General features: G+C 42.3%; 1 protein-coding gene across 5 annotated transcripts in view; it reads left to right on the top strand.

Annotated features, from left to right (window-relative positions):
- Positions 1 to 24,988, top strand: part of RETREG1 (reticulophagy regulator 1) — a 129,901-nt gene that overhangs the window by 35,217 nt on the left and 69,696 nt on the right. For all 5 annotated transcript variants that reach the window (XM_069491992.1, XM_069491994.1, XM_069491995.1 and 2 more), the window contains exons 2-3: positions 2,552 to 2,658; positions 8,369 to 8,399. In XM_069491992.1, the coding sequence (XP_069348093.1) occupies positions 2,552 to 2,658; positions 8,369 to 8,399 (138 nt within the window). The remainder of the gene's footprint in view (positions 1 to 2,551; positions 2,659 to 8,368; positions 8,400 to 24,988) is intronic.

The following is a 24,988-nucleotide window of genomic DNA, read 5'->3' as shown; positions in this document are numbered from 1 at the left end:
ATTCTTAAGGCTAACAAAGGCAACATACCAAGGAATCGATTATATAGTCCCATACAGTCTCGGCATTAGCCCTCCCAAGCAATCGCTGGGCCTGCCTTCTCAGCTGACTGAGGATTCTTAGTGACCAACAAGACCTTGGCCAGGATGCCAACTGGACCCTTGCCCAGGACACAAAGGGAACAGACATCCCAGTGCTCTTTGGAGCTGCTATGGCAATGCCTTCCAAATGAGGTCTGGCAGCCAGGTCTGTGGGTCAAAGTCCTGTTATTACCTAATTTTTTATTCTTTTTTGTATTCTCAGTGGAAGTTTGTAACTTCCACTGAGAAAATAATCAATGGTTTTCACTGCTTCCGTTGGTATTGAATTCCCCTGTTTTTTAAAAGATACTTAAATGGCTTTCTGGTTAGCACCAAAGACCTTTAAACTTAAGGGGACTCTCTCTGTCTCTGCAAGGAAGGCCATTCTGAGGAAACAGACTGGTTCCCTGTCACTCGGTGTGAGCCAAACTGTGTCACAGCTCGTTAGCGGGTCCTGAGTCAGTTGTGAGTCAGAGTCAGCAGTTAAACACCTAATAGAATCGAATGGAAAAGATTGAAAGGCAGTATGAGTTGTAAGGGTAGACAATTCATTTTTTGAAACCTGTTTTCATTTATAGGTGTTTAGATGTGAATGAATTTCTTACTGTGGGTCACCATCAAAACCTTTGAAAACTGCCTCTCCCACGTGAGGTGGGGAATCCGGGGGAGCCCAGCACGCAGACAGCAGCAAGAATTAACCCTACACGGACAGTGAGGAGGCAGGCCCTGAGCAAAACAAACCCCAAAATGCAGCCTCGGTGAAAACAAGCGTAAGGGCCACAAAAACAGAGCAAGTGGTGGCCCCTGAGTGGAGAAACAAATGATTGTTGCTAACGGCATGGATTATGGCATTTTTATTAATTTTGTTAATTTTATCTTTTTTGTCTGCTGCTTCTCTCTATGATCCTTATTCACCAGTTATTCCCTTTTGGTAGCACAGTGCGTGGCCCAGTGTAGCAACCCATAAATAAGTATTTATTGAATGCAAATACTAGTAATTAGACCACTCGTTTCAGAGGGACGGGGGGAGGAGGCTGGGGCCTAGGAATCTGCATTTTATCCAGCTTTCCCGGCAGGCAGCCAACCTGGCAGCGGTTGTGCATCAGTAATTAAGCACCGACCTAGTCCACCCGCTCATTTTGCCGGCCCAGGCCACACACACGGTGAGCATTAGAACAGAGCTAGCGCTTGCATCGTCCGCCTTCCCGTGGAAGTTGGTGCCCAGCTTCGCCCAGCTCCTCATGCTGAGCCACTTCTCACCAGACACACTGCATAGCCTGGGCTCTGGGCTTCCTCCCCACCTCATGCTTTCTGCCGTCCCCCGGGCCTTTCCCTAAATTACCCACATTTCATTTTCCTGCTCTATACCTTTGGCTTTCTTTATTGTCTGTAGCATAAGACCAAGTGCCACAGCCTGTGTGGTGTAGGCACCTTCCCCTTCCCCTGACTCTGAGCTTCTGTCCATGCTGTGTCCTCTAATTGCATCCATCCTTCCAGACCAAGGTCGAGTGCTGCATCTATAAAACCTTCCCTGCTATGGTGTGATTCCTCTCTCTGTGCTCACCCCACTCTTTGTCCATATTCTACCATGGCGCCTAGGACTTGCCTTAGACTTTGTTAGCTCAGCCTGTGTTTGATGAGAAAGCGAATTTAAAGAAGGCAGTATTCGTGTGTCCTTTACTTCTCCAGACAGCCTTGCAACCAGTATTAAACATTTTTAAAGTTAACTTTTCTATGAGTTTAGATTCTATCATTGGCAGCTTGGCCAACTAATTTGTATGAAACAGTAGTTTCAACCTCTGGTCTCCCAGGAAGGCTCAAAGCTCCTTGTAACTTCTTTGCCATTTTATTCCTTTATAAGCCCAACCCAAAAAAGTACTGCAGGGTTTGTGTGCTGTTCGTAGTAAAGCATTTTCATAGTTTGTTTCACTCCAGAGAGGAGGTAGACAGGTGGACAAAAGAGGAGTGATCTTAAAGAGAAAGAGTTAGCAAACTGGATCGTTAATAATGGCTGTTTTGAAGATGTGGGGGTGTGGTAGTCAGAAAATAGGACGGGGCTAAAAGAAAAACATAAGACAGGGAAGAAGGGGCATCTGCCGTAGCTGCTGTGGGTCTGTTCGATGGCTTTCCAGCCCATCCTAGCTGTTTCAGGTCGGTTCCATTCTCCATCTGCTAGGGGAGAAGCTCAGCTCTCGGTGCAATATGGGGCCATACCCAAGATAGCAAGTCTTCTGCCCAAATTAGAGGGTAGAGCAGAAAGCCTAGCACAAAAGTGCATCTGGGCTCAAGCATTTTTATTTTGCTGACTTGGATGCCTATTAAATAACGTCCATGCAGTCACGTGGGGTGATTTCCAAAAGTGAAATCATTATTGAATGCATTTTTTGTTTCTGTGGCAGGAAGTAAACCTAATTTTTAAAAAGGATTAAAATCCTCCAGTTGAAATAATGATCGGTCTGCTTTGCTGTTACAGGTTCCTTGCGCTGACTCCATGGAGAGTGTATCACCTGATTTCCGTCATGATACTGGGGCGTGTTATTATGCAAATAATAAAGGATATGGTTTTATCTAGAACAAGAGGTAAGAACACCCACATTTCATTTTTATGATATTTAATTTTCTAGATCCTGAGTTTCTGGTCTTTGTGTAGACATAGTAACCAATTAGTCTTTTGGATGGGAGCAAAGTAATAGATTATATAGGCATTGACTTGGCTATTTTCAGTCTAATACTTTTTTTTTTAACTAATGTTATCTCTAGTCATAGCTACTGCTCCTGGGCCAAAGGTTTGTGTGTGCTAGTTCGTTTCTTGGCTTGAAGTGCTATTTTAAATACCATTTTGATATCTGAGTAGGCTACAGTGAAGATAACAGTTAAATATTTATTCCATCCTACGTGATGGAACTGGGCTGCAGAAAATGGACAAGTATATAAAAATTTTCTCTGCCTCAGTGAAGAAAAAGCAATGAGTTCAGGGTTTCACAACAATTAAGTGATAGTTAAATAGGTTTTGAAAAATAAGTTAATGGTGAAAAATGAATTAATTTTCAGCATTAAGTTTAAAAGTGAGAGCTTGAATTATTTTTTTTTTAATTTGCTTAAAGTGTTTTTTGAGCAATTTAACTGTGTTATAAATCTGAGTCAAGCTTTTCCGTATTTGAAGGGGCCTTGACGACCCGGGTTTGAGCTAGTTTTTGTAAATGGGCAAAAAACCCTCCTGGAGGTAATTGACCTCTATGAACCAAATGTAAGAAAGTAGATTTGATCAAAAGTACTCAAGAGGAGGTTACAATGAGGCATTTAATTACGCCAAATGTACCCCCAAACGGAAGGATGCTTTTGGTTGAGGTCCATGTGTGTTGAGGGGCGTGAGAACTGCCCAGCACCCTGGTCCTGGTAGGGATACTGAGGCCTGCGTTGTGGGAGGCGCCCTTCTCTTCCCTGTTGCCAACTGAGACAGGGGTATAAGCGATTATGGGTTTCCCATCATGATCTTCCATGGGTCTGCTTTAAATCCAGTTTATATTTTAAGTCTACACTGTTTTTAAACCAAATCTTCATGTAAACCATTTTTAGAAAGGTTGTTTTACATTGGTGCATTTCCATGTTTGAAGGTAATTCCTTCCCAGTGTTCTGGGAAGACACACAAATGTGTTTTTGTCCAGTTGCTTTTCATGAATCTGTGGATTTAGGTTATATGCTTGTGCACGATCTTCCTTCTCTCCCCTTGCCCTTCATCTTCCTTTCTTCTATTTCAAAGCACAATATTTAACTCCCCAACTTTTAGCCTAAGCAGGCCCTTGCTCTAACACCTGTTCGTCAAGGATGTACGAAGCCGCCTGGAGGTGGCCCTCTCCATGCGTTCGGGTTTTGTCGAGTCGGTCAGAGCAATCCCTGGAGATCGCCACGTTTCAGCCCTGATTCGTGACTGCTGGAGGAGAGCCCGTGTTTCTCAAACAGGCTTTGTGATATTTTCACCCTCGTAGTACCTCCCTCCTGGGACTCTTAGAAGATAAAGCCACTCACCCATTTATCCACAGCCATTTCAGCTCGGCAGAGCAAGTTCACTCAAAAGCAAACCAAGCATCTCAGTATTTTCCATGTGTGTCAAATTTGGCCCCAGTCAGGGCACAAGTTATAAGGAATAGACAAATGTGGAAGCCCAAAGATGAAGTTGAAAGACTTCAGAACTGTCCTTTTCTCGCTCCTAGCCCCTCACACAGAGATTATTTCCAGTGTAGACTCATTGGCTGGATATTCGTGCAAATGTGGACACTTCATACTAACAAATTGCAGGAAACCTTTACATTGCAAAGATTCAGTCCTTTAAAAAAATTGAGGTGGTAGAGTTAAAAGAATCCTAGCCTACAGAGTCTTTTTTTTTATTTATTATTATTTCAGGATATTATGGGGGTATAGACATTTTGCTTACAAGTAATGCCTTTGCCTCGCCCAAGCCAGGGCTAGAGGCGTGCCCTTCCCCCATACAGTGCACACCGCATCCGTTGGTTGTGAGTTTACTCAGCAAGAGTCTAATTCTTCAGCTGGTTCATTTCATTTCCTAGCTGTCGAGAATCCACATAATAGACTCTATTTGTTTCCTATGGCTGCTGTAATAAATTGTCACATACTCGGTGGCTCTTCTTTTGTTGTTCTAGAGGCCAGTAGTCCAAAGTCAGCATCACTGGGCCAAAATCACGGTGTTGGCAGGACTGTCCCCTTGCCGAGGCTCTAGGGAAGGGTCTGTGCCTTTCCTCTCCCAGCTTCTGGTGCTGCTGGTACTCTGTGGCTTAGAGCTGCGTCGCTGCAGCCATTGCTTCATGGTCCCTTCTGTGCTGCCTGTGCCAGGTCTCCTGTCTCTCTCTCGTAAGGGCACTTGCCATTGCATCTGGGGCCTGCCCCGACAGTCTGGGGTAATCTCATCTCACGTTTCTTGACCTCATCACAAATGCAGAGACCCTTTTTCCATATAAAGTAACATTCACAGATTTGAAGAATTAAGACTTGATATCTTTATGAGCTGTTATTCAGCCTGCTCTACCATCTGAACCTTTTTGTCTTGTAAAAGGGTAGAAACTCTCCTCCTACCACAGGGTTTTATAAGGGTCCAATAAAGGCATGAAATAGACATGGCTTCAGCACAGTATCAGCCCACTTTGTCCTGCTGACGCAGCATCGGGGCCACCTGGGCTTTGTTCGTTCCTGGGTGAGTCTGTGTCGAACCCCCTCTGTGTCCAGGCCTGTTGCAGGCACTGGGGTGCCAGGGGGATCCAGACACACTCCACCCTGTAGGGCAGGCCCTCGTCAGAGGCCAGTCTTGCTGTCGGGGTTCTCATCCGGTGACATTGCTCCAACTATAGCATTTCTACTGCAAAGGAAAAAAAAAATAAATAAAAGACACGGGAATAATTACTCTGCATTCCCAGAGCTCTGTAGCCTGTGACTGAAGAAACACTGGTGCTGGCTTCTTCCTCCTTTAGTGAAGTCTTGCGGGACAAAGACCCGTCTGAGCCCCGTGAATAGCTGGCAGCGGGCGGCGTGTGCAGGCCTCCGAGCGCAGGGCACTGCCGGGGGAAGTGGTCTCTGCAAGGCACAGTCTGGCTTCAGGTCAGACCCACATGCAGTTGTGGTCACTCCATGGCTTCGGTCAGAACTGCCAGCCGCTCTCGTTAGCTATCTCGGCTTGTAGCAGTGACAACAGCAGCAGCAGGACAACCACGTCATCAGGGCTCATCGGCCTCTACCTCCTACCCTCTCTCTCAGCTTCGCTGCTTCCCGTATTTTTTGGCTGAAGATATTAAACTTTTATCGTTAAGAGTTTAATTGTACCCCTCCCCCAGTTACTATTTTTTTTTTTTTTTTTTTTACCCTCTTAACAAATTTTTAAATGCAAAGTATTGTTGACTGTGTGCTCACTGTTGTACAGCAGATCCCTAGAACTTTTCATCACTGGTGGCTGGAACTCTGCACACACTGAACAGCCAAGTCTCCCTTTTCCCCTTGCTCCAGCCCCTGGCAACCACCATGCCACTTTCTGCTCCTCTGAGTTTGATTGCTCCCGGTTATTATCTTCGATACATCTTACATGCTTAATATGAAATGGATGGAAAAAAAAAAAGCAGAGATACCATCTTGTGAATTACCTTTGTGAAGCCTGCAGGAACCCAGGTGTTGTGAGCACCTGTGCAAACAACTGCTAGCTGCGACGGGTCTCTCTTACTGTGTGGGCCTTGAGCACGTGCTTCCCTGCATGAGCCCCTGTGTTTGGGCTCCGGGGAACTCTTCTGTGGCCTGGAAGACTCCTCCTGCATCCTTAAACTTTTCCTTAACCGCCTTTTCCCCCTCTCTCATTGAGATAGAATCAGTCATTTCTGCCACTGGCTCCCTTGAAGATCCTCTTCAGCTACTGCCCTGTGCCGTGAGAGGGGGGCTCAGAAGGTGGCCCCGTGGCTCCCCAGCCACCTGTGAGCATTTGCAGCCACTGCCTCTTTACACCATCCCCTCCTGCAAAATCTCCATGGTCCGCTTATGCCACCTCCTCAGCACCCGGTTGCTAATGACTGTGGACCCGTCAGGAATGGTGGCCCAGGAACTTTTCCTGCACTCTCTTCTGCCATTCCGACTTGTACCCCAATGGCTTATCTGATGGCCTGGGTTCGGTCACCTACTAGGTAGCCTCATCTTTGACCTTGGCCTTTGGAAGTACTGTGTCTCCAATATCTGCAGAGTCTGAGAGTCGGTTCCCAGCACACCCTTTATCCGCCCTTCCCTGGCCTCTTGCTCCTGTTGAACTAGCTCTTTGTCCATAAGTTTGACTCTTTTCCTGTTCAGCCTTTTGCCATCCGTACTGTCCCACAGGCTTGTCTTTGGCCTGACTTTCTCCCTCTACACAGCACCTGCCTAATCTCTACTCAGTGATTACGGAGATGCTGTCCTTGCCATTCTAAAGGTCCTTGTTTCCTTGTCCATCAACCATACTAATTTCTCCAATTTTTAATAATAAAAGGAGCAAGCAGACATCCCATACCATTATCTACTTTCTCCATTCTTGAATTCAGTGTTGTTAGAGAAATGTCAGATGATGAGTTGATGCCTCTAGACTTTAGTCTATCCAACTTTCCAATTTTAGTTGAGACCTCACTACTGCTCACAATTCCCTGGGTTCTTTTAAGTTGTTGATTTGTTTTTATATGCCACCTAACTCCAAAATGTGTGAAGCAGCTCATTAGGAACATAAAACACAAAACTGTTTAAAAGAGGTCAAGTAGAAAAGCAGGAGTCTAACGTGGTGACCATGATTGAGTAACAGATTTATCCTCGTGCTTACTGGCAGGCAAGGCACAAAGGGAAATCAGATTAATTGCACAATTCTAATCGACTAAAAACAATGAAACAAGCAATTCTGGGAAATTTATTCCTGGAAGTAAATATTAAAAAGAATTTATCACCATAGATCTTTGAATGGGGATATTGAAGAACATAAGGAAACACCACCTTTGGCCTTTTGTTTGATGGAAAAGGCAGAAATCTTCTCATGGTTATTTCTTATATTGAGCTTCATTAAAGCTGATAGCTTGGAGTTTAATATCAATGCGTAGTCCAATAAAGACATTCAGTGGAAAATTAAGAAAGCAAATGAGATCTAGGTATATATATTTTTTCTGTTGATTTCATTTGTGCCTAAATATAAGCTCAAAATGTCTAAAGAATGAATAAGTAAAAATCTCCCGTTTTTTTTTTTTTTTTTTTTTTTTCAGATAACAGTTGTCTTAGTTTTGTCAGGACCATGTCAATACTCACCTTAAATGCCACTTCTGTTATTGGCCCTTTTCTGAGCAGCCACATTTTCTCTCTTCCCTTGAACTCTCCTGGTTTGTGCCTCTCGTATAGTTCCTATGCTACATACCTTGGTTCATATTTACTTGAGTGCATATTTTGTCTGCCCCACTGGACAGCAAAATCCCTGAGACGGGGACCAGGTATCACAGAGCATTCCATCTCCCACAGTACCTACCCAAGTGTTTTGTATGTGTTAATAGTAGGATCTCAATGGATATTTGTGGACTAATTGCAGTATTATTTGTGGTGCATTATATATGCACCACAGTTTGGAGTGAGGTGGCACCATATCTATGTGAAGTATATATACACTGTATGGTTTGATTAGTTTCTAGAGTTTAAAGATCTAAGTGTTCCACCTTAAATAGGTTGGAATATTTCTAAGTTGAAAAATGTCTCAGGAGAAAAATACCTCGGTTAAAGTTTCTCGTTTTACCTCTCCCTGTTGCAGGTGCACAGTTGTGGAGAAGTCTCAGTGAAAGGTAGGGAAGCCTCCTTCGATGTCGCGGTTAATGGAGGGCAGGGCGGGGAGAGGGCTGAGCCACCAGGATGTATCTCTGAACTAATAGTTCAGTGACAGGGACCTAAATCCTGGGGTAACTTACAAGAAAGGGAAAATGAAGAACAATGCAATCAAACTGAACACAAGGATAAAATTGGGGCTCATTGTAGGAAATGGTTCATGTTTTGCTACAATATTGAGCAACATGAATCTGTGAGGTTGGCAACATGTGAGGATTTGGAAGTGAAGGGAGGGAGGCGTTTTCATTTGGAATTTCCACTTAGGCTTCATGTTGGGGGCATGAGCAACACTGCCATCCTGGGAGAAGAACAGGGTTACGCTGAGTCGGGGAACTCCGCTGGAATCTTCCTGACGGGTTGCCCATGCTGTCAGTTCAGAGGACTGTGGCATGAGAGGCTCATAGGGATGAGGGTGCAGGAGCTGTTGACCGACCTCTTGACTCCCTGCCCAGCCAGGGGCAAACATGGGCTCCCTCTTCATGGACCGCCCATCATCCACCCGTCCTATGGTACAGGTGCTATTTCCAAATGGAAGAGAAGAGAGCTGGGCCGGTTGTGTGGGGAACATCATTCACTCCACCAGTTGGACGTATGAGAAGTGGAAAAATGAAGAAAATATGAGGATTAATGTTCTAGTGAAATAATTTTTGCAGGAATTTATTTTTTTTTAATTCTGCCTTAAAAATATACTTATATTACTTAAAAAGGATGATTGAGGTGCCTGACCCATATCAAAGTAGACATTGTGAAATGAACGTGCAAAAAAGGAGGACAAAAAAATGCCATAAAAATCCTCTAGTATTTTATCTAATGTGCCTTCGGAAGCTGTGCTCGTGGAAATGATGCTTTCTTCAGGTGTAAAGGCTAATGTTATGGTCAGTTTATGACTGCTTGCTTGTTCCTTCATTTTGGATCCCAAATTTTCATGGGCAGAATGCAAACTTGCCAAGGAACTCGGGAAAGGGTGATGTTGGATATAAGGAGAGAAATCTGGTCCCTGGTGGTTCTCATGGAGGTGAGAGGCTGCCTGGGAGGGGCCAGCACAGGCATTTGTCTTGCCCCGTGTTCTGATCTGTGTGCTGTGCACAAGCAGTGTAAAGTTCTCTTTATATTTTATAGAAATTCCCTATGGACGTGTAAAGATAAAGAAAACTCTAAATTACTCCTTTGAGACAGTTAGAGAAATAGCTATGTGTTTTGGAATTGGTTGAAATGTGTTTTGGGTTTTGCTGTCCATCTGCTTCTGTGCTCCTGTGTGCTTTTCTACACTGTCACCTTTTAGGAAAAGCATTTACATTGAGAACGTAAGAGAACGTCTTAGCTGGAAATAACATCCAGGTTCCTCATAATGTTGGAAGTCAATAAAAAGACATCCGTGAAGATAAGGAATTTCATACGTTTGTCCAGTATGAATTTCTAGAATTATTTTAAGTTTCAAATATGCACAGACAATAACTTTCTTTACTATCAAACTTTTATAAAGTTTAGTAAAAGGGAGGATGAAGAAGAGAAGGAAAAGCACCCTGGGGACTTAAAACGTGGCTCCTAAGCAGAAAATACATCTGTGACCCAGCAGTTGCGTACATGGGACCGATGAGAAATATGCTTAAGTTTTAGATTTCTTTTAAAAATGAATAACACGAAAGCTTGAATTCATTTAATAAAGTAGTTCGTATAATTGGAAACAAAGTTAAGATATATTGCCAATGGATATAATGACATAATTCCTGCAATCATACATAATAAAATGTGTTCAGTGACTCATTTAACAGAAGTTTCCTCTTTTCCAGGATTTTAATTTATCCGGCAAATAAAGTCTGAAATACATGAGAAAAAGATTTTCTGTTTTTAGGCCTTATTGATAGAAATAAAGGTTAATGTTTTAAAGCCTTTTCCATAGAAAAACATTTCCATCTAGGAATATAAATTACATTTTACTCACATAGGTCATCTTTTAAAATCAAATTTTCATAAATGAATCAATTAGTTTAGAAATTAATAACTTGATAAGGGATAGAAACTGGGATAGGGTTACCGTGAGCTCACAGTTTGTTCTCCAGCTCCACACATGTTAAAGACACTCAGTTCTTACCGAAATTTCTAGACTCTGAGGAGCGATTCCTGCCAGCTAAAGCCCCAAGACAAAAATGTGTGAAGGCGAATGAAGTAGATCCATCTCTGCTGAGGAATTAGACTGTCCAGTGCATTTGAATCTCACAGTAGGTGGTTTCTCTTTCTCTCTCTCTAGTAGGCTTTATTTTTCTTTAGAACAGTTTTAGATTTACAAAAAAATTGAGAAGAAATAGTACAGAGATCCCATTTACCCCTATGAAACTAAAAGAATCAACAAGGTCAGAATCTAGCATAAAGAAATTTTATTCAAGGGCGAAATTTGAGGACAGCTATCCAGAAAATATAGAATTCCAAGGAGTGGAAATCAGTCTTCCAAAGTGTAGAACTTTGAAGTTCCTTATTATAGACAAAGTTTAGGGAAGCTTAACAGAATTTCAGCATCTTTCTATTGTATATAAGGCTTAATGCATAGTTATGATGATCTGATTAGTTGAGGTGGTCTTTATCTTTCAGGAAAAGTATATGTAACATTCTGCACTGAAGAGGTAACAGCCATGGGGTCTTTTGTGCCATCTGGCCCGAGTTAGGTGCAAGACAGTAAATAATCTAGAGCAATAATCTATAGCAAAGATCAGTGATTGGAAAGGGGAAGGCCCGGTCTCAGGTCTCTCCTAGTCATTTATAGAACAAGAACTATGAGGAAGAGAGTTAATCTGTAATCTAAGAAGCAGAGGTTACAGCTACGTGCTCCGTGACTCTGATCACAGTCACAGCTCTCTCAGGACTGGAAGTGTTTTGGGGGGTTTCTTTAAATTTTGTTCATTTTCACACCCCTCTACCCTCACACACAGTTTCCCCATTCACGGCATCTTACATTTGTTACAATATATGAAGCACTCATTGATACATTTTTATTAACTAAAGTCCATACTTTATTCAGTCATTTTTCTGTTCCAGGATCTCATCTAGAATATTTCATTGCATTTAGTCATCATGTCTCCTTAGCCTCCTCTTAGCTGTGATGGTTTTTCAGAATTTCCTTGTTTTTGTTGACCTTGACAGTTCTGAGGAATATTAGTCAGGTACATTGTAGGATGCCCCCTCTTGAAATTCGTCTGATGTGTTTCTCAAGATTAGAATGGGGTTATGTGTTTTGGGGAGAAAGACCACCGAGGTACAGTGTCACTCTCGTCACACCCTATCAAGAGTATATGCCGTCAGCAGGATTTATGACCGTTGATTTTAACCTTGATCACCTGGCTGAAGTAGTGTGTGCTGGGTTTCTCCAAGTTGGTTCTCTTTTAATCAGGGTAATCTATTAGGGAAACCGAATTAAGATTAGAGGGCTGTTGATGAAAACAGAACCAGAGAGAGGAATTAGGAAGTTTGTTAAAGATGCTAGGCACGCTCCCACCCCTGGCCTGGCAGTTCGGGCCACCACAGATACGCTGGGCCACCTTGGGTAAGTGTCTTAAGCTTTCTGTGCCTGTTTCCCCATTTGTCAGGTGAGGAAATTGAGGCTTGCTCTCTAATTGTGGTTGGGGAAGATTAGACCAAGTGATCTAGTGTAATTTCAAAGGATTTTGAAAAAGCACTTTGTGCTCTTCGATGCAGAGTTCTTTCAGATTTACTGATACACAATTTGACCAGAGCATTGTCTCCTCTTTCTTGGAGCCCGTGTCATCCACGGCGCTTCTGAGTGCATCCACGATTTGCGTGTGACAATTTCTGCTGTGTGCTTTCTCGTAACACAGAAGCTGTTTGAGTGCCTGATGATAATTTGGAAAAAATATTAGCACCGCAGGACCAAGGGGCTTACTTCACTAACAGTCTGGTTTTGTTCATGTGTTTGTCTCCTATGGGGAAGTGCTCCTGAGCCCCAGAGAAGGCATGCAATGGAGATAACCTTTTGTAGGAAAAGTCTCATTAACTCCAGAATCACCTGTGGGTATATCCAGGCCCAACTAATTTCCACCCTTCCCTAACCCTGCAGCTGTTGATCTTGCCAAGTTCACTTCTCGTGGCCTCAGTTTTCTCATCTGCTTAGTGGGAGGTGAGAGTGGATTATCTCAGATATCCCATCCAGCCTGAAAAGTCTGTTGTGGTGCAGTTGGAAGCATTTGTGGGTCCCTTTCATGCTGTTGTTATCTTTTTACATTTTGGTTTGGCCAGTGGCTCTTTCAAAGTGATTCAATTTATACCCGAAGGGACACTTTCCTGTGTTTGTCCACTGCAGTTTCCAACATGTCACTGTTCATCACATTCGAAATGTGAAATTAAAACATTTATTCTTTGAATTTCTTTGATGATGATTTGGTAAGTTGTGTGCAGTGATTCTTAGCGTCTGGTACTGGGTAGTGCTTATGTTAATGCTGAAAAATTTAAAAAACCACTTTATCTTAAAGATGGAGTATAGTGGATAAAGTGGATAGTGGCTGATAAGCAGATCTTTGGAGCCAGAGAGAGGCGCAGTTTCTCTCCTGTGGGCCACCCTCGTCCTTTTCACGTTCGCAGGTGCTGGGCTCAGAAACCTCCCTTCACGTGGCTGTACGTCGAAATCATCTGCCACTGTCCTTTGGCCGCCCGGCTGAGATTCTCAAGTCAGTCAGCCAGGGTTAGATTTTCCTCTTTCCAGCATCGTGCTAGATCAATTTTCGGTTTGTGCTCGATCTCAGAATAAGCCAAGCCTTCTCTCCAGGGGGTTTTAATCAACACCTTTAAGCGGCATTCATAGCATGAATTTCACTGTTAAAAAAGTGAATCGAATAGTGGACCATTTACCACTCATAATGGTGAATGCTATTTTAAGCCATTAAATGAAAAGGAACTGCTTCTTTCCTTCGCTACAGTCCTAATGGCTTGTTATTCACAGACTGTTATTTACTTTTTGGGAAAATTTGCTTTTGTCATCTGAACTAAGCTCAAAGTATTTCCTTCAAAATTTAGTATGAAGATGGTGGTGGCTGTGTACACGTAGGCATGCAGCTGTCCATGTCTCTGGGCAGTTAAAGAGTATTCATACAGTTCACAAGTGTTATACTGAACTAGTGCATAATACTAAAGGCAGGGTCTGATTTCTGGTGGCGCTATCAACAATAAAGTGTAGATAATTTTAATCATGTGCTATTCACATGTCCATAGTTGTACCTAGAAAATTCATTCGTGAAAATATGATTCTCAAAGTGTGTGTGTTCTGAGAAGGGCTCCTGCTTGACCTACTTCTTTAATAAACACGAACTCTACAGTCTGCGAACAGGAGTTATACAGAGCTGTCAGCTGAACCAAATTAACATCTTTTGTGGCTCGTTCCTAGTACTGTATTGAAACCTGATCGATAGTATCATAACAGCTTTTCATTTCTGCTGAAACTACAGCAGCTGATTGAATAAAGTCCTCTGTTAACAAATGCGAATGTGCGCACGTTACCTTTTCCTGTGCACATGTCACCTTTTAGAAACATAAAATTGCCACACTTTTCTAAGTATAAATTAGAAAAAAAAAAACTTTACATATAACAATCATTCAAAATTTCTTTATCTAGTTCTTTAATAGTTGGTACCATATAACCCAGATTAAGGAGTTAGTATCATCATACATCTTGTTTTACTGTTCAGTGCCGATTTAAAGAAAATAAATTTTGTTCTATGGCAACTAAACTTGGAAACTTGAAAACGATGGCTGAGAGCCATGGAATTTTCCAACAGGCATTCCAGGAATCCAGTTACCTCCAGCAGTGTGTTGTCTGCAGAAAGTGGGTAGTGGCTTTCCAGTGATGAGACCAGGGCTTCGCATCTCGTGGCCTTCCCTTGAGCTGACTCTGGAGAGGCAGAGCACAGAACTCACAGGGTCAGTTTTTCTAGAGCCATCAGGGATTAGCAAGAGAGTCCTGAGCTCTTTGCCTCTAACCTCAGCCTGTCTCTTTCCCTCTTGAACTCTTGAGACAAGCAGCTGTGTGGCTCCAGTTCTTGGGATGAAATGCCCTTTTGTTTTGTGAGCTTCCAGATAACTGCCAGTGAAAATTGTTCTAGCTGGTTGTGTTTTGGGGGGATAGAGGGAGGCCAGGAACCTTTGGTTGTAAAACCCAAGTCCTGACGTTGACCCAGCTTGTAGGCCCAGAACTAATTGGAGCATTTAAATCAGAGATGTCTAATAAGTTAAATCCTTGAGCACAATGTTATGCCACTGTTAGAAGTGAAGAATCATCTAGTGTTTGCTAAATTGTCTCCTGTGATGAATGAAACTTAGTGAGAAAACTGTGTTTATGTTTATGACTCGTATCATTTATTCATATCATATTTTGTAGACAGGGTGGCTGATTTGAATTCCCAAGTAAAAAGCATTAAATAGTTACCTGATAGCTTAAAAGGTTTACTCTCTTTCCATGTTAGGCATAACAAAATTTCTAACTTTCATATGTTGAAACAGTTTTAATTACAGTTTTAATTTTTTTCGAATGTGTCTTAAAGCCCCCCCCCCCCCGCCCCTTTTTGAGACACAGTCCCATTCCAATGCCCAGGGTAGAGTGCAGTGGCATCGTCATAGTTCACTGCAACCTCAAACGCCTGGGCTCAGGCCATCCTCCTGCCTCAGCCTCCCGAGTAGCTAGACCTACAGGTGCATGCTACCATGCCTAGCTAATTTTTGTATTTTTTATAGAGACAGAGTCTCAGCTATGTTGCTCGGGCTGGTCTCAAACTCCTGGCCTCAAGTGATCCTCTCACCTCGGCCTCCCAAAGTGCTAGGATTACAGATGTAAGCCACTGCACCTGGCCTAAAGTTGCCTTTTAACTTGCACTTTGTAACCTTGCACTTGTACCTTTGTAACTTGTACCTTGCTAATAAGGCATGCTATTAGTTTTATGTTTAGTCAGAACTATAGACAGGAAGCCACATCTCAACAAGTTTTAAAAGGAAAATCTTGCTTTGAAGGATGCACTTGTATCTTAGTCCATTTTATGTTGCTATAACAGAATATCTGAGACTGGGTAATTTATAAAGAAAAGATATTTATTTCTTACAGTTCTGGAGGCTGAGAAGTCCAAGGTTGAGGGGCCCACCTCTGGCAAGAGCCTTCCTGCTGCATCATCCCATGGTGGAAGGTGAAGGGCAAGAGAGTGCAAGAGCACAAGAGAGGGTCGAACTCATTTTTATAACAACTCATTCTTGAGATAACAAACCCACTCCCCAAGTAACAACTTTCATCATCTCTTAAGGGTTCCACCTCATGAATAATATTTTCGCAATGGCAATTACATTTCAACATCAGTTTTGAAGGAGACATCCAAACCATAGCAATTGGATTAAATGAAAAAAAAAATCTTCATCAGGAAAAAAAAGGCACTTAAATTCAGAAGATGCTGGACATATGCATTATGTGTAAGCATATCTGTGCTTGGGTAAATCTTTGGCTGAAGAAGCCTCGGCAAGGCTGGGAACTAAGCACCACTTTTAAAGTCTGTACCCTGCCAAACTAAAAACTCAAATAGGCCTTTTATTCCTTTTTTCAAAAATAATAATTGAATACAATTCTGTAGTCATATATTGCACAATGGAAAGTCAAAGCCCTTTTCTTCGTCTCCCTGATGAAATAACGGATCCATTCATTGTATGACAGATAGAAGCCCTTAGCCAGAGCTGCTGGGGTTTGGTCTGAAAGTTTCTCAGAGTTCTACATCCAGATTCCAATCTGTTGTTAATTTTTTAAAAGTTGTGCTTTGAAAATTAGATCCGTTGAAAATGAGTATGAAACAAGGGACTGCAAGCAGGTTTTAAAGCTGTTTTGGAGGAAAATGTTATGGAAAATTATGCTTGTTATCTCTCACCCTCAGTGCATACCTACATAAAAATTTTTCATGAGTTTTTAAAAATGTCTCATGCTGAACATTTAAGGGCCACTCTTTTCTCCCAGGAGTCTGTCACACTATAGTGAGTACATGCCTAGAATGTAAGTATGGGGAAAAGCCCTCTAGGAAATGGACGTGGCTCTCCATGACAGCCACAGATACACTTCTTAAGGCATTAAAAATAAAATGAAACAGGAAGCACATTTCGTATTCCAATTGCTTCATTGACAAGGGTGGCAAATTTTCAGACCTGTTCCTGGTTGAATATTCCTTTCATAAATATGTATTCTCCTTACATTCAGACAGATTTGTCAAGTCAAAATACAGGCAGAAAATCAGGGGTTTAAGGTTTTTGTGGCTATAGCAGCAGGAACATTAGGTGACTCCTAAATGACTTGATAACTCAGGATTCCCTAGGCGAAAGGCACTCAATATTATACTTTATTATAACTTACAATTTTTGTTGTTTAGGATAGTTTTCCACATTCCTTTAAGTTAATGTAATTCTATAATAATCTGATTTAACATGAGTTCAATAACCCGTTTTTTTCCCCCCATTATTTTAGGGCTACTTCATCTGTGCTTAATTAAAAACATTATTGAAGGCACTTCCTTGGGTCTCTATAGCTGCTTGATAACAAATGAAAGTCACAACTCTGATCACTTTATCTGTTTTCAGTTGTCTTAACCCCAAGTTTATTAGGTTTGATTAGTCAGTAGATCCTGAGTTACTAAGGATTTGAAATGAAGTTCATTTATAAATATACAAAATAATTAAGCTAGAATAATTAAGTAACCCAATAGCATGGTTGCTTCAATAAATTTAAATTACCAGAGAAGGAAGAATGATCAGTAGTTAACATTTCTTTTAACTCAACCTGGCCTGTGTTGCAATTATAAGAATATAAATTAAGACTTCACAGGTGGTTAGAAATCCCTTTCTCTTATTTATTTATTTATAGTTGCCAAACATTGTTATTTATAGTCATATTTGCCTAGTGGTATTTAAAAATAACTAATTTTTTTCTGATTTTGAAAGTAATACCATGCTAATTTAGCATAAATGGAAAATAAAGGAAACTTTACAGAAGAAAAACCAAATCACTTACAAACCCATCACCCAGAAATTAAACTTACTTTCAATTTTTAGTATATTTTCTTCCAGTCTTTTTGTAAAATTATATGTGTGTGTTTGTTCATTCATTCATCCATCTTTTCAACAAATATTTATAGAGTACCTTCCCTTTTTTTTTTTTTTTTTGAGACAGTGTCTCACCCCGGGTAGAGCTTGGTGGTTGGATATTAGCTCACTGCAGCCTCGAACCCCTGGGCTCAAGCGATCCTCCTGCCTCAACCTCCCAAGTAGCTGGGATTACAGGCACACATCATCAGACATGGCTATTTTTTTTTTTTTAGAGATGGGGTCTTGCTATGTGGCCCAGGCTGGTCTGGAACTCCCGGCCTCAAGCGATCCTCTTGCCTGGTCTTCCTGAGAAACTAGGATTATAGGCGTGAGCCACCCCACCCAGCCTGAGTACCTTTATTGCCAGACCTTCTTCTAAGCATCTGTGGAGGGGAAAAAAAATAAAAATTGACAAACAACCCTGTCCTCATGGAGTTTACATTGTACTGAGTGAGAATGATAAATAATAAATAATTACATATATAATGTCAGCTGGTGAACTGTGTTCAGGGGAAACTAAAGCAGGAGAGGAGGGTAGGGAGTGGTGAGGGGCAGGGAAGGTCCAGTTTGTAATAGGGTGTCAGGAAAGACCTGAATTTTGAGCAGGGCTTGAGTTTTGAGCAAGGACTTGAAGGAAGTGAGGTTATGAATCCTGTCCGGATGAAGCGTTTCGAGGCAGAGAGAACAGCAAGTGCAAAGGCTCTGAGGCAGGAGCTGTATGTGAGGGGGATTGTTGTTTTATACCTGTAAGTTTTATTTTGTTTTGTTTTGTTTGTGGTGTTTTGCAGCCATAGTGACTGGAATGAATGGAATATTATGTAGCCAATAAAGATTACGTTGCAGAAGAATATTTAAGGATATGAAAGGTCATCCTTTATTGCTAAGTTTTTATAAAACATTATAGATTTAAAGTAAGCACAGTGAGGTATCATGCATAGTACCTCAGTTCTCTGTTGGTACATAAATGTGTTTATCTCTGTGTGAGGGGAACATAGGTTTTTAATTTCCCTGAATTTGTTTACCCTTATTACATTTTTTCCTCATAATGAACATACCTTTATCAAGAGGGGAAATAAAAGATACTCAGTGGAAGAGGGAGTGTCCCAGCAGGCAGGAAGGATATGAGGAAGCGACGAGGTATTGCGTGCGCAGGGGCTCTGGCTCCGGGGCTGCCGTCGGGAGACGGGCTCTGGTTACGAGGAGAGAGACTGGCACAGCGCGGTTGCTGGGAACAGAGGTCAGGGCTGAAGTCCAGACAGCTAACCTGGGCCGGGAGGAGGGAATCCAGCCTCAGAAATAAGTCAGAGTCGTGACAGGTGGGGCCCAACTAGTCCAGGTGTGGCTTGACGCAAAGTATCACAGAATTGGGGGGAAGGTAAATATTCATTTCGAAGGCCCGATGCTGTCCCTGAGGAGTGGGATCAAAGCTCATCAATGCTTCCTTTCAGAGGCTGCGACGCAAGCTCCAAGTTGAGCCTCCAGGGACAGGGGATGTGGCCTAAATGCATGTGCTCATGATTTAGCTACACTCCCAAGAATGTTTCAAGTAAAGATTTGGAAACTCTCTCTACCATCCAGGGTAAGATTTCAGTCTCTATCCTTATGCTCCAAACTGGAGTCTTTGGACGATTTGAACAAAAATGAGCCTGAGAGGACATCGGGTTCTCTTCTCAACGACCTATCCCTGGATTCTATCGGTGGGCCGGTCTGTCTGTCTACCTGCATATATTCCTTATATTTTAATGATCATATTGAATATGTTGAAGAATACATATAACATATACGTAAGTTGTAAAACATAATGAAATGAATACACATGGCCGGGCGCGGTGGCTCACGCCTGTAATCCTAGCACTCTGGGAGGCCGAGGCGGGTGGATCGCTCAAGGTCAGGAGTTCGAGACCAGCCTGAGCAAGAGCGAGACCCCGTCTCTACTAAAAATAGAAAAAAATTATATGGACAACTAAAAATATATATATAGAAAAATTAGCCGGGCATAGTGGCGCATGCCTGTAGTCCCAGCTACTTGGGAGGCTGAGGCAGGAGGATCGCTTGAGCCCAGGAGTTTGAGGTTGCTGTGAGCTAGGCTGACGCCACAGCACTCACTCTAGCCTGGGCAACAAAGTGAGACTCTGTCTCAGAAAAAAAAAAAAAACAAAAGAAATGAATACACATGAACCAACCAGGACTGATGCAGTTGCTACTCCCCTTCCTGTCCTGCTGCCAAAGGCAAGCGTGGTCCTGAGTTTTGTGCTGTTCATTCCATTGCTTTTCCAAAAAGAGAGGAAGAAATAAATAAGAATAGTTATACATTTAAAAAATTATATTTAAATTAAATTTAAATATTCATATATTTAAATCACCTATATGTATACATAAATAAAATCTTTGGTTTTGAGGTCTATAAAAAATGGTACCATATTTATGCACTTTGTGAGGACCGGTGTCTGACCCTAAACATTTTTTTTTAAAAGATCGATCTTGTTACTGTGTAGAGCTGTAGTTCATTCAGGTTTTGCTGCTGTACATAATATTCCATCATATGACTGTCCCACAACTTATTTATCCTATTTTCACTGGACTTAGGGTATTTTTGTTTTTTGTTTTCATACTGCCCACTGTTTCTGTGCGTTTCTGAGTTTGCTATAATAGCAGCACAAAAGATCACGGAAAAGAAACAGGTAAACGCCAAATGCATAAAGTGAACACTTTCCAAAGCCAGAATATTGTATCCATGAAAGGCTGTGTAGAATCTATACCAGTACGTGGGCTCTGACACCTGTCATAGAAGCATTTCAGGCGTTCTTGAGTCTTTCTCCTGCGCCCGCTCAGCGGCGTTCCAGGGCGGGCGCCACTAGGGGGGGTGTGAGAGATGGGACGCCTCCCTGCTGTCGGAAAAGCTCAGAATAACCTGGCTCCTGCTCAGAGCTAACCCTGTGGCTCCAAAGCGTTATTAGTACTGGCACATTTCTGCAGGGCAAGAACATTAGTATTAATCCACTTCCAAAAAGAAAGTCCACTGAAAGGTTACGTCTATATCTGTACCTGTGTGCACATGGACGCATGGATACGCGTGTTCTAGTGTTGTGGGGGAGTGAAATAAATAAATCAAGACTGAGGACAGTGACAGTAGGGTGCATGGAGGCAGAATAATACAGAGACTGGGTGGGGAGGAATTTCACTACTGAATGGCATGAATCAATGACAAATGGCTGGGCTTTTTAGTTGAGAAAGAAGCTTAGGATTTTCAAGGCCTCTAAGAACATAATGGTACTTTGAATTCATGACCCTTTTATTGCTTGTTTCGATCCACTGCCTTATAAAATCTTTTGAATGTTCTTATTTCTGTGCTCTCAAAAGTCTTTCCTTCTCTCCTTTGTCCTTGACTTAGTACTTTTCCTCTCTCGGAAATGAGAACTCTAAGTAACCTCAAATCATGATTCCCAGAAAATAGCTTAATTTTTGAGTGACTGTGTAGAAAGAGGATGTATTAGTGAGTTATTGGCCCCAGGCATACATTGACCTGTTGCTTTTTGTATTGAGGGCAAAGATCCCTGCTTATTAGAACAGTGTACAAGAGCAGTGGCTGCCAAAGGACGACCTCAGGATCCTGGAATGGTTGGGACAGGCTGAATAATCCCGTCCCCTCACCAAAGATGCCCGTTCCCTAACCCCAGAAGCTGGCCTAACGGGGCAAAAGGACTTTGCAGGTGTGATTAAGGCTCTTGAGATGGGGAGATGGACCCTGTGTAATCACAAGGGTTCTTTTAAGAGGGAGGCAGGTCAAAAAGGAGAGAAGATGTTAGGCTGCAGGCTTTGAACGTGGAACATAAGACAAGTTAAGGAATGCAGGTGGCCTCTAGAAGCTGGAAGAGGCCGGGAAACAGATTCTCCACCAGAGCCTCTGGAAGGCAGACTGAAGAGTCTGGCCACCAGAACTGTAAGATGATAAATTTGTGTGGTTTTAAGCCACGTAATTTGTGGTAATTTGTTATTATACAATAGCAACAGGAAACTAAGATAGTGTTCTTCATACTGTGAAAGAATTAACTTTCATTCGAAAATGTTGAGGGGGGTTTTTCCAACTCACGTCTTCATCCACTGAAGAAATGCAGTTTCACCCCAATTTTTGGGAGAACTGCATCCTGAAACCAGGAGGGCTAGAGTATGCAGGACAGGCTAGCCACGTTCACCAAAGCAAAGGGAAGGGCAGGGAGACACAAATGGGTCTGGGAGAATGTTCCCACTGGGCAAGCGGAAAAAGAGGGGTTGAAAAAGGGGCCAATGTGGCCAGGGTAGTCAAGAACGGTCATGAACATGCCATGCTTGGACACCATGTAGTGTTTCAAGGAGGTGGCCATCAACCGGGGTTCTAAGAGCACTGAGCGAGGTTGCTGGCTTGCATAAAAATGTTTTTGGAGACCCTTATAAATAGTTCTCCATGCTTTTTGTTTATGTGTCTGGAGGAAGAGGTTTTTAGGAGTGAAAAGCCCAAATTCAGGGGGCTTACGGATGAGATGTGGGCTGAGAAGGTGGAGGTAGGTAGTGTGAACCACATGTTGGAAAATACTACTGGTGAATGAAAGGAGAGAAATTAAACAGTGCCAAGGAAACGAAGAGGCTTGGTTTTTGTTGTTATTGATGTTAAAAAGATTTTTTTTTAGTTGTGGTAAAATACATATAACATAAAATCTACTGTGAGTGCCATTTAGTATATTCACATATTGTGCAAACATCACGACCATCTAGTTCCAGAACATTTTTATCACCCCGAAAAGAAACCTGTGACCATTAAGCTGTCATTTCCCATTTCACCTTCCCTCTAGCTCCTGACCACCACTAATCTGCTTTCTCTCTCCGTGGATTTGTCCAATTCTGTATATTTCATGTAAGTGGAATCGTACTACATTTCACTAAGCATGTCTCCAAGGTTCATCCATGTTACAGCGCTTAACAGTACTTCATTCCTTTTCATGGCTGAATCATATTCCATCGCTTGGATATACCACATTTTGCTTTGTCATCCATTGATGGACATTTAGATTGTTCCCATTTTCTGGCTATAGTGACTAGTGAGCAGTTTGGTTTTATCTCGTTTGGCTTTGTTTTCAAAATACAGATGTGGCCACGCAGGTGAAGGAGAAGGGGTGAGCAGCTGGGCTTGGACATCTTTTGCCCACCAGGCAGAGCATTATGCGTGCTGCCCGGCCACGGAGAGCACTTGAAGGGAGAGTCTGGGTGGCCGCTTGGGGCAGGGTTATGTCGGGTGCGGGGGTGGATGGGGCACGTGATCGGCTTTGCTCATCATCCACAAATCTCTATTGGAAAACTGAAGACAGTGTTAGGTGACTCGGCAAATGCCAGAATGTCAGCTGGGGAAGTTGAATTCTAGGCACATTGGTTCCTCCAGTGGCAAGAGCATTGCGTCTAAAGGAGGAACCCAAGAATGTGCCCTTCATTTGTCATTTAAGTCCTGTTTCCTTTTAATTGTTTTTCGGAAGAGGAGGGAGTCTGCAGGAAGGAGGGAAATGAGGGGGTTGCCATTATCATTTAGAGGGATTTGGTCAAAGGAGAAAGAGGTACACGGTGTAGTATCCTTACTGGGGTATAGTGCATTATTACTCATGTGCTGTTTATTAGTTCTTTTGAAGGCTATTCTTACTTGTGCCTGTTTTTAATACCTGAACAACTGGGAGAGAGGACTTATAATCCCGCAGTCATTTGGCTTGTATTCTTAGAGAGTATTTTTAAACTATAACATTTAGAGCCATCTCATGTCACTTAAAGCCCAAGAAATGCTTTCAGTATTTATTTCTCCTGAGCTATAAACTTTAGATTTTGACTAGTTTTTTTACTTCCACAGTAAACACATTTTCTAGATCTTTTCCTTGATGTTTGCCGTATTTTGGGGGGTCAGTTAATGCCGTCCTTATTAAAATGGGTGACGATATTTCCAGTCATGACTCAGGAGTCATCTGCTGTGGAATGAAAACGGTCTGAATTCCAAAGCTCATCAAGCTGGACATCTTCAAGTCAGAAATGCTGTTTATTTTGAATAAATTGCATATTTAAATACTTTTTTTTTCCTGAGGCTAAGTTGGGATGAAATCATCTTGCTTCCAAGGGCTTTTAATGGATGTGTCATGTTTGGAATATATAATAGAGACTCAGTAATTGAGAGAATTTCTAAATGGAACAGAAACTTATATTTTTAAATTGAGAAAAGGATCTAAAACTGATATGGGACCAAAACAGGACTGTCCCAGGTTTTTATTACATAGAAATAGAAAATCCCATCCTTCTGCATAATCTTTCTTATATATGAGCTGTTCGATGCTTATGTAGGTAATTGAGTTGGACCATTTCAGCTTGGCTAATGGAAGAGGGGAAATGATCCTGGTGTGTGCAATTTGTGCTCTTTGTGCAGGGCACTTAGAAAGTTAGAGCTCAATTATAAGTTTGTCTTGTTTTTTGACCAAGGCATGGAAGTCCTCCAACAGTGAAAGAATATACGGCTCATAATAAATTAATTTTCTCATGCTGGTTAGAATATGGGTTGGTAATTTAATCAATAGCAGGAAGGTAGTCAGCTGAATTCTAGAGAAAGCTTTTTCTCTGGATACTGCCAACTGATTTCTGGAATAGGGGAAAAAAAACTCTTTTCTGGTAAGCAAGTGATTTAGAGAATTAGAGGGAGGCTGGTGAAAGGGTGGTGAGGCTGCTGGGCTGGGGTTTTTGACTCTTCTCCTGCGTCAGCAACACAGCTGGTGCCCACTGCAGGGACTTTGTGTAGCCTCTTGGCCTTGAATTCTCTTTGCCTAAGTCTGCTTGGGCTGCTATAACAGAATACCACAGACTGGGTGGCTTAACAACAAGTGTTTATTTCTCACAGTCTTGGAGGCTGGAAGTCTGAGATCAGGGTGCCAGCGTGTTTGGGTTCTTGGTGAGGGTGCTCTTTCTGGTTCACAGAGGGCCGTTTTCCTGCGTCCTCTCATGGCAGACAGAATGCTCTGGTCCCTTCGTCGCTTCATAAGGGCACCACTCCCATCATGGGGGACTCCACCTCTGTGACTTCATTCAAGCCCAATTACTTCCCAAAAGCCCCACCTCCAAATCCCAGCACATTGGGGGTTAGGGCTTTGCTGTGGTTTGAATGTCCCCTTCAAAACACATGTTGAAATTTAATTGGGAGGTGGGGCCTTTAAGAAGTGATTAGGTCATGAGGGCAGAGCCCTCTTGAATGGATTAGTGCCATTATCCCAGGAGTGGGCTCTGTACGAAAGGATAAATTGGGCCCCATTTTCTCTGTCTCGCCCACTTGCTCACCGTGGGATGCCATTCTGTCATGCAATAAGCCCACAAGAAGGACCTTATCAGATGTGGCCCCTTGGTCTTGGACTTCCCAGCCTCTAGAACGGTGTGCCAAATAAATCTCTTTTCTTTATATATT

This window comes from Eulemur rufifrons, chromosome 17, assembly GCF_041146395.1.
Source record: "Eulemur rufifrons isolate Redbay chromosome 17, OSU_ERuf_1, whole genome shotgun sequence".
In the NCBI taxonomy this organism is placed as follows: Eukaryota; Metazoa; Chordata; class Mammalia; order Primates; family Lemuridae; genus Eulemur; species Eulemur rufifrons.
Note: the sequence above shows the minus strand (reverse complement) of the source record. Positions and strands in the feature narration are given on the sequence as shown.